Genomic DNA, 10,716 nt, shown 5'->3' on the forward strand with positions numbered 1-10,716 from the left:
GAAATGTTAACATTATTGAATGCTAACAAACATTTATTAGACTTTAATTTATTATGATATCACGTAAATAGTAAAATATACAATATCAGAAAATAGTGAAGTATTTAAATTTAAATTTGTTGAGAAGTACTCGTAAAAAGTATCCGATACCCGAATAGTATTAAAGTACCCGTACCCGTTACCCGGGTACTTTCATTCACTACCCGTGCCCACCTTTGCTCTCAGGAAAGTTATTGTTATTTTAATCTATAAAGAATACGTTACAGAGCGTCCTCTACTGACTATAGTAAAACGAATTCCATAATTGTCTTTCTCATGCCAAAAAAACCCCGTATATCAAATTTGAATAGAATCGGTTGAAATATACGAGCAATATTAAAAAAAATTATAAAAAATATTAAAAATTTAATTTGAACATCCTGTACACTAAGGTCTCGATTTCCGTCGGGGTTACGTTCCGGTAAAGTGCGACGCAAATCGAATCACATTATTCCATAAGACACCATACATATAAATTTATTAGATTCGTTAGGGCGACGTTGTAAGCACTGTGTGAAATGCGCACTCACATGCAAATATTATACAAAATCATTGCTGGGATCAATGTTAGGTAGTATTTTAATAAACAATTCAATAATAAAAATATTTATAATGTATTATGTACTATAAAAAACATTATGAATAGTAAAAAATAATACAAACATAATAAAATAATAACAAAATGTAATAACAAAATAAACTTATAATTCCTAACAATCAAAATATGTAATAAGATTTTTATCTACAACTATTGAATTATCTATTCGTTATACAATTGATTTTTGACGGGTAATGACACTCATTACCCATGACAGACAAAGTGTTGAATAATGAGGCCATTATTCCACACTTCTGACACTGCCTACTAATCAAAAAATAAAATATTAACAGAAATGACAGCTTATATAGAGGTTAGCTCTTATATTGAGGTTATGTCTGAAATGTCTATCAAGTTTATTTTTTTTTCGTTTTTTTGATTTGTTTTTCAAAATTAAATAGTTGTAGATAAAGTATAGTATTCAACTTGCGTATAATGGATGTTACCCACTCAGATTACAACACTCGCTCGCTTCGCTCGCTCGTGTTGCAACTTCTTCTTCGTGGGTAACAGCCGCCATTATACGCTTGTTGAATAATATACTATTATCTACGACTGCTTGGTTAAGTCATCATTACCGCACTCATTTGAGGTGATATGAGTTCATTACCGCACTGGTTTCATTACGTAACGCATTTTTAGCCTAATCAGAACAGACTTAATTTATTGAAACGAGCAACAATACAAAAGAAAAAGTGCTACCTACTTACAGAGAAACAATACTATTTATTATAAACATTAATTGTTATGTTTTTACATTTCGAAATACTTATTCCAGATGAGTAAACATGTTGTTGAAACTGACAATTCAAAATTGTCAACAATCATTTCAAAATATTTTTATAAATGTCAAATAGACTTTTTTAAAGAAATAGGTTTTTTAGTAATTTTTAGCAGTCATAGATAAAATGCTGTATATCACACGTGGGCTAGAAACATAATTACTGTACGAGTGTGTGGAGTACTGTACACGAGTACTGTAATTATGTTCTAGCCCACTTGTAATATAAATAACTATTACGTTTTTAAAAAATCATCCAAAGTTTGCTGTCTTGCATTCATTTTACGTGTAGTGTACAGGTCCTTGTAGCTCTGAACATCTTTGGCGACAGCATTCATTACAGTTCTGCTCCGATTTTCTTGTCGTGGTTAATAGAAATCTCGACAGCTTTGTGGATTAATGAAAACGCTTCTGCTAATTTTTGATTTGTAATTTCTGTAATGCCTTCTGTGCCTGAATGCTCAGTAGCATCTTCAGTTGCAGCAGTAAAAATTTGTAGTAAGTCATCGCATGTAATTTCTTCTTCATCTTGATTTAAAATTATGTCTTCAATGTCGTTTACCTCCATCCCTTCAAAATGTACCTCTTCTGCGTATTGACCGAAATTATTGACGATCCCTTCGATGTTATCAATGCCTGATCCTTCGGCATCTTCAGTAGATTTTAGCTACAGAGGAGGATTATTCGCTGGGAGCGTTGTCTAGTAGAATTAAAATTTTAAAATCAAGATTTTCTTTCAAGCAATAGTTTTTAAGTTCGGGCACAGCAGTATCGCTTACCCACTCTCGGACCAGAGTTGCTGACATCCATCCTTTCTTGTTCCATCTCTAATGAACTAGTAATGAATTTCTTTGATGATTCTTCATTGCCCTTGGATTTTGAGTAGTATTAATTAACAAAGGCTCGAGTCGGTGATCGCCTTCAATGCTACATTGTGCAGTTTAGCTCTTGATTTAAATTTTTGAAACCAATCTCGACTTTCGTGAAAAGTTTCGTCTTTATGAACATGTTCGGGTTTTGACTTTAATTCTTCAAATATGGATAAAGCTTTTTCTTGTATGTTGGTCCTACTTAGTGGTATTTTACGTTGATTTTGTTCCTTTATCCACGTAGAGAGGAGAGATTCCATTAACATAATTAAAGAACATTTGCCTTTTACAATTTGCTGTGCCATAAATGAGTTTGTATGTTTTGCAGCTTCTCTGATTTTTTCTGCGTCACGATTACATATGGATCTAATGGTAGTGACGGGTAATGACGGAAGAATTCTTGCAATATCGGCTTTTTCTCCGGCATCAAACCGACGTAATATTTCTAATTTTTTACCTAAAGATACTGTACTCTTAGTTTTCTTTACGATTTTTCCACTCATTTTGATCTATAAATAAGAAATACGTACACGTGACATAATCTATATGAACATAATCTACATAAACGCAAGATTACATAATTGTTCAATGTAATTCTGACTCCAATAATTATCAATAATATATTAACTTACCTCAATGTGTTTTGGCAATTTGACAGTTTCACTATCGCTAAGACCGCCATTTCAAGAAAGACTACCGCTATCATGCATGAAAACGAATGCACACGACTCCACGCAGTGAATGCGAGTGAATGCCCGTTTTATTTCATCTGTAGCGACGCATATCGAATCATAACAACGCAAATCTCAGATACAGTCCACAGTGTACAGTGTATCTCCAAAACAAAGCATTTGTCGACCTATGTTTATATGAAGTGTTTGCGTTAATTTTAAAAGATTTTTCGACTGTTAAAAACCTGCTACAAAAGCCTGAAACACCCTGTGTAATCAAGGTCTACATTTCTCCTAATTTATAGAAGGGGGGATTTTTAGGGCGACTCAAACAACATTTTATTACAAGTAGGTGTTGTGTTTATAAGCGAATCAAAAACAAATAAACATATAATCGCCTTATGACTTCGAAATGAAGCACAAATGACAGTAGACTAAGTAGGCGTGGTATATATAAGAATTCCCCCTCTCCACCCCCACCACCAAGGGTACAAAATCGTCGACTGTTTCGTTCAGAACCGCCTTCGACCGACAACTGTTTCTACTTGTAGTAAAACTTCAACTTGATGCAAGTTCGGATCTCAATTATAAACAGTTTATTTCTTTTTGAATATTTGTATTAATAAAGCGTTTTTTAATGAATTTATGGTAAGTAAATATTTTTTTTATAACCTCACCTTTCAAATTTTCCCGTTTTAATTGGTAATTTGATGAAGTTAACTTTTTTAAGGTGAAATTTAAAAACATAAAAATGTATGATTTTTTTAAACATTTGAACGAATTCGAACTGAATTCTAAACACGATGAGTTTCTTTGGCAAACATTTCTTTTTAATTGCCCGAACAAAATTGTTATCTAAAAAGTAAAAAATAAAAAATTGTTGTACAAGAAGATAAATTACAATTACCATTGATGATGGAACGAGGCAGGAATCGCAAATTGGTCGCCCATAAAATACCCATCATAATTACTGGGTGTTTTGCATATAAAGTAGGCAAGTTCGACGCCGGTGTACTTCGATTTTCTCTTTTTTTTTATTGTAAAGAAAAAATACAAAAAGCGAAACAAAACATTTTAAACCGGAGCTTAATGTCTTTATTTATTAAAGTGACCGGAAGTGTCGAATTCGATCGATAAATATTTATACCTAAGTTAACTAAACCTAAATTTCATCAATTTTAAACTACAATTTCACCTTAAAAAAATTAAATAAGAAAATAAACGAATGAAACTCGATATCGAGTTTGTTAAGAACTAATTTGATTCGATTAATATCGGATATTGCGGTAAACCTTAATTTTTAATCAAAATGAGGTTATAAAAAAGTTATTTGCTTATTTTTTTGATCAATTAATTGTTGAGTTAATAATTTTAAAACTGTTTTTAGGTTTATTGTTTCCAATTTTTCGATTTGGAACTTGATGAGATTTTTGTTTTCCATTTTTTTTGCGACCAATTTTTTTTGGAAAATTGTTATTGGTTTTATGACTTTTCCGAGTTCAATTAATTTTTAGTTCGATTCGATTTCAACGTTTCAATTAAAATTTTAACGTATTCACCCCAAAATTTCCTGTTTTCCAGACAATAATAATTATTTAAAATCGATTCGTGTCGACAAAAAGGTCAAAAAGTTGATAAGTTAACCAACAAAAAAATTGCAATTAAAAATTCTTTTCTGGTTTGATTGAAAAAGTTAATTGAAATTCATTAAGCCAATCAAAATTATAAAGATATAAATAAAAGGAAGTTCCATTTTTCAAACATACATGAAAAGTTTTCTCGTTTCGAATTCAGTTCGAACTCGTTCAAATTTTTAAAAAATTTTGCTCGTCGCGTCGACGATCCAGTTTATTTTGGTCGAAACGAGATGATTGATCGACCAGAAACCGCCTCGGAATATTTATTACACCATCATCCGGGAGTTGAAACTTGAATTTTGAACAAGATGATTTTCAGGAATATTGTGGAAACTTAAAAAATGTTTTGGTAGCTTATTTCGGCATTTACTCTATAAAATATTATGGGACAACCGTGTATTATTATTTTATTATTATTATTAGAGCTCGGATTTTTATGCAGTCAAATTATAGAAAATATGCGCATAAATATGCAAGATTTTTATTCGAAATATGCAAAAATATACCTTTCTTATAGTTGTTATCAATCTAAACAAAAACAATTAATAAGCATTTTTTAATAAGTATAATATATTCATATAATAAATAAAATAAATGTAGTACAATATTTATACGCATTCAATATAATAGCAGATCAACAAACGAAATAAAACGAATGGAAATTATTATTATTATTAATTATTTTTATTAATAACAGAGTGTCATGGTATAACTAAATGTTTTTCTAAATTTTCTACAGTAAAGCTTTGACGGTTCTTTCTACATCAACGGATGTAATTGGCATAAATTTCAATGCTGATATTTGTTCAACGCTTAAATCAACGCTATAATTTTTATCGGGATTATTTAATAGAATCTTAGATATAGCAACCTCCCAGCAACAAACTTTTACCCGTAATTTCCTATCTACTTTCTTAACTGATATTTTCCTTATTATTAGAGATAGTGAAAAACTAAACGCACCACTTGAAAGCTTGAATCTTTCTCTATCTAAAACTGAGTTTTCTTATCCTGCCGATAAGTTGATATTAAGATCAATAAAAAATGAAGAACACCTTGCTGTACTTAAAATAGCCCAAAATTACCAAACTTCAAGGCCTTGTACAATTGTTATAAAACCGAATTTTAAACAACTGTTATCACAGTCAAAAAGAGCGCTCCTTCAGCTATTTTAATCCGGGTTTTCGTCGGTCAATAACTATCAGCGTCATGCTTAAATCACCCATAATGTTCATCCCAACACGCAGAAACGCTTAAATACTCTTCCTCTAAAGGTGGGTTCATGCAAAGTGTTTTAGTTTTAGTCATAGTCATAGTCATAAGCGTTTGCTTTAGCTGTAGCTATAAGGAAAGAGATTGGTTCATGCAATATTTAAGCACAGTACATTAAAGGAGGATTTTGACATATAAACAGTAGTGCCACAACTCATGCCAAATTAAAAAAAAAGAAATCGGAAGTGAAACTGTTTTGTTTATAATGAACAAAAAGAAAATTGTTGTCGCTGCTTGAGTAATGTGCTTGAATGCAGCTCTATTAATCGTACAAAGATTAAGAAATAAAAGACGACGGCGTTTTGGCAGCAAACCAATCAATAAAATTAAAAAATTAGAGGGAAATTATGCCATTCTGATTAGGAACATGTTGGAGAAAGAGGAAGACGATTTGCAATTTTTTAAATATGTTCGCATGTCGTTCGAAGAGTTTAAGGAATTGTTAAGACTGGTTGAACCTTTTTTAGCAAAAACACCAAATAAAGGTGCAATTTCACAGACTCAAAGGTTGATAGTAACCCTACAGTAAGATTTTGTTTAATTTTATATTATAAACAAATTTTAATTAAGTAATAAAATTATTGATACATTCTACAAAAAAAAAGCATATCCAACTGTATCGGGGCTGTTGATGGGAAACACATCCATATGCAAGCACCAAAAGCATCGGGAAGTGGGTTCTTCAATTATAAACATACCTTCAGCAATTTTAATGGCATGTGTAGATGCGAATTATGATTTCATTATAGCAGATATTGGAGCTAGTGGAAGAAATCATGACAGCACTATCTTTAAAGAATCTTCTTTCGGGACAGCTTTTTTAAATGGAAACATAGATAACCCTTTTCCAAAGAAATTGCCTGGAAACAACATTACACTTCCATATTTCGTTGTGGGTGATGCTGCGTTTTCTCTAATGGAAAATATAATGAGACCATATCCCGGACAGTACGTAGGGCTAGAAAAAAAAATATTTTCAACTATCGTTTATCCAGGGCAATCCGTTGAAAATGCCTTTTGTATACTCTGCCAGCGGTGGCGAATTCTACGGAGGCCATTTAAAAGACGTTTAAGAATTAGATTTAAAAGACGTTTAAGATACTTAATGAGGATGAAAAATTTAAGAAAAATTGATTTTGAGGTTTTTTGGAGATTTTTGAAAGACATCAAGTAATAGAAAAAGGTTATTGGTGTGTGTCAAAATGGTTCAAATCGATTAAAAACGTAGTTAGGTGATTAATAATGACAATAATAATTAATAGAATCAAACAGGACGTTTTCCAGAAAATTCAAAGATTTTTGAAAATTGAAAAAGTTGATTGGTGGGAATCAAAATTGTTCTGATCGATTTAAAAGATGTTTAGGATAGTTAATGAGGATGTAAGAATTAAAAAAAAAAATTAATTTTGACGTTTTTTGAATGTTTTGGAGTTCGGTTTGTGCCTTCGGAGAGTGAACACGTGTTCGTTGGTGCTCTGCTCTTAGGTGCTATACTTGTGCGTTTCTTTTCATTTGTTTATTATCAGGGGTATCCTGAGTAACTTTGGGGTTGTTTTTCACTTTTTCTTTGGTATGATTTTTGTTTTGGATTGAATTTTGATTTCTCTTTATTAGTTTATTGTATTATTTTCGTATTGGTGTCCTTGAAATCCTGACCGGTCTGACTTCGATCAGACCGGGGGTGGGGTTATCGCCCCCGCTCTTAAGAGCGTGCTTACTTTCTCGTGCGGTAGTGCGGCTCATTGAAGAGTAACGCTATGGACCTTGCGGAAACAATTTCTCCGAATACTTTCGTTGTAGAAGGTACTTCGGCTTCTGCTAGAAACGATTTAGATAAGTCAATCTCTACTGTTAATGATACTACTAGTAATAATAAGATGTCCTTCGTCAATGTAGTTAAAGATAAAGGGTATATCTTTCCATCTAGAGATCAAGCCGTATTGTTCGATGCTATTGATGATATCACTAAGAATGATTATATTATTGGTTTAGGTGAACTCATTGGACCAAAAAAAATCTCTTTCGCCTCTAGAGTATCTAACAATCGCATTTGCATCTATTTATCATCTAAAGAGGACGTTGAATGTTTTATGGCATCACATGGAGGAATCACCATCAACAGTAAATTTCTCTCTGCCAGACGTTTAGTCTCTCCTGCAAAACGGGTTATAATATCAAATGTTTCTCCCTCATTGCTTCATGATATTATTCAAGAGAAATTAAAATCTATTGGTCTCCAACTTGTGTCGCCAATCAGTTTTATTGGTGCTGGTATTAACAGACCTGAGTATCGGCATATTCAGAGTTTTCGCCGACAAGTTTACATTGGTTTAGAAAATGATACTCCTCTACCTAGTTCAGTTTTAATAGAACATCAAGAAAATATCTTTAGACTTTTCTTAGCAACTGATGAAATCAGATGTTTTGTTTGTAAAAAAGTGGGACATATTGCCAATAAGTGTCCTAATAAAATGGATGAGCAACATTCTATTATTACTACAGCTGATGTTCATAATGCAATGGAACAGCTTGAAAATACACTAGTCGTATAGTACTACTGAAGATAATGTTGTAGTACATAAAATGGATATAGTAACCTCAGCAGAGGACAGGAAAAGAAAAGTATCTTCGTCTACTAGTTCGGTTTTATCTATGGGTGAAGTATCTAGAGTTTCTCCGGAGAAAAAAATAGAATTTCTAAAACCGCTTCCGAAAAAACATAAGACAATCATAAATGACAAGCTAACTGATGACAATGAGATGTTTTTGGAATTCAAAGATTTATTTAGGGATGATATGTTTATTTCCTATGATAATTTTTGTCAATTCATAAGGAACTGTAAGGGTAGACAGGATATTTCTAATATTGTCAATCATTACTGTCAAGATCCGGCATCTCTACATGATTTGTTAATTATGGTTATCCGATCTGTGAAAACTAATGTATTGAAAGGTCGCTTGAAACGTTTGATCAAAAAGGTTAGAGCATGTGGTTTAACACCTAACATTGACCTCTCAGACTGTTCCCAAGAGGGTTCTTCTTCGGAAGCTTCAACTTACTAACTAATCGTTTTCTATTATCCTGTATTATCTAATTTTTTATTTTCTTATCAATGGCAAACATAATTCAATGGAACTGTAATGGCCTTATCCATCATTACTGTGATTTGAAGTTGTTGTTAAATCGATATTCCCCTGTATGCATTTGCTTGCAAGAAACCCATCTTCATCCTGGGCAGCCCTATTCCATCAAAGGATACTCTAGTTATAGGAAAGATTTTCCAAAAATTCTAAGAGCTAGTGGTGGTGTTGCTATCCTAGTTAATGAATCCATGAAGGCTGTTTCCATCAATTTATCAAGTAATATACAAGCGGTTGCAGTTCGTTTAGTAGTACCTTTTAACATTACTATATGTAATGTATACTTGCCTGAATTTGATTGGCAATTGCATGACTTACGTAACCTTATACAACAACTGCCACCTCCATTCTGTATTGTGGGTGATTTTAATGCTCATAGTCCCCTATGGGGATCTAATCGTACAGACGCCCGTGGTGCTATTATAGAAAGACTACTTGAGGATGACAATTTGGTTATTTTGAACACTGGTTCAATGACGCACCTCTCCGCGCGGTCTAGTTCCTTCTCAGCTATAGATTCGTCAATTGTCTCTCCCCAGATTGCTACACTTTTTACGTGGGAGGTAATAAATGATTTGCATAACAGTGATCACTTTCCAATAAGACTATTCACTACTGACTTTCCATATACCGATGCATGTTTTCAGCGTAAATGGTGTACTAAAAAAGCTAATTGGAAGTTATATCAGATGTCCATTAGAACGTCATCTGCTTCGGAAGCAATCGATAATGATATTGAATCCTTTTGTGCAATGATACTAGAGGCAGCCGAAAGATCAATTCCACGCTCATCAGGTATTCCTTTAAAGAAAGCTGTTCCCTGGTGGAATAAGGATGTAGCAATAGCAATTCGTAATAAAAAATCCGCCTTTAATTTGTTCCGTAGACATCCCACAGAAGAAAATCTTATCCACTTTAAAAAGCTAAGAGCGGTTGCTAGACGACAGATACTTGAAAGTAAAAGAAATTCATGGAATAACTATGTATCTTCCATAACTTCCAATACTCCAAGCTCACAGATATGGAAAATGGTAAAAAGTATTAATAATAGTGCATCCTTTTTTTCTATTAAATATCTCATGGAAGACAATGTTCTTGTATCATCTGTTGACAACATAACAGAATTACTCGCTAACACTTTTGCTGCTACTAGTTCTACTAATAATTATGATCCTAAATTCCTAACAACCAAAAGACAGAAAGAGACTCCTCTTGATTTCTGTACCAATGAACATTTCGATTATAATTCGCCATTCAATATGTGTGAGCTAAACCGTGTCCTGAATAAACCGAAACGATCATCTGCCGGACCTGATAATATTCCATATGAATTCCTTACCAATTTAACATGCGATGCAAAAACGTTCTTGTTAAATCTATATAATCGTATTTGGAGTAGTGGCACTTATCCTAATAACTGGAAAAAGGCCATAGTAGTTCCGTTGCTTAAAGAAAATAAAGACCCCACATTATCTAACAGTTACCGTCCTATAAGCTTAACGTGTTGCATTGGTAAAATACTAGAGAAAATGGTGAGCTATAGGTTGATGCATATAGTAGAACAGGAAAACCTACTTTCTAACTTCCAATTTGGATACAGACAAGGTCGCTCCACAATTGATAGTATTGTTTTGCTTGAGAATGCTATTCAGGAAGCCTTTCTACAAAAACAGGTTTTGGTAGCGGTGTTTTTTGACTTAGAAAAAGC

The 10,716-nt window shown here is 32.8% G+C and overlaps 1 protein-coding gene across 1 annotated transcript; it reads right to left on the minus strand.

Annotated features, from left to right (window-relative positions):
• Positions 1-2,310: 2,310 nt before the first annotated feature.
• LOC111416153 (putative CENPB DNA-binding domain-containing protein 1) lies at positions 2,311-2,790 on the minus strand. Its single transcript, XM_023048104.2, has one exon. It carries the CDS (start codon positions 2,788-2,790, stop codon positions 2,311-2,313), a length of 480 nt encoding a protein of 159 aa, XP_022903872.2.
• Between the last annotated feature and the right edge of the window lie 7,926 nt (positions 2,791-10,716).

This window comes from Onthophagus taurus, chromosome 5 (assembly GCF_036711975.1).
Source record: "Onthophagus taurus isolate NC chromosome 5, IU_Otau_3.0, whole genome shotgun sequence".
Lineage (NCBI taxonomy): Eukaryota > Metazoa > Arthropoda > Insecta > Coleoptera > Scarabaeidae > Onthophagus > Onthophagus taurus.

What these genes read in the sequence shown, in the direction of transcription:
- LOC111416153 (XM_023048104.2), bottom strand. Translation starts at nt 2,790, where the DNA reads ATGAGTGGAAAAATCGTAAAGAAAACTAAGAGTACAGTATCTTTAGGT.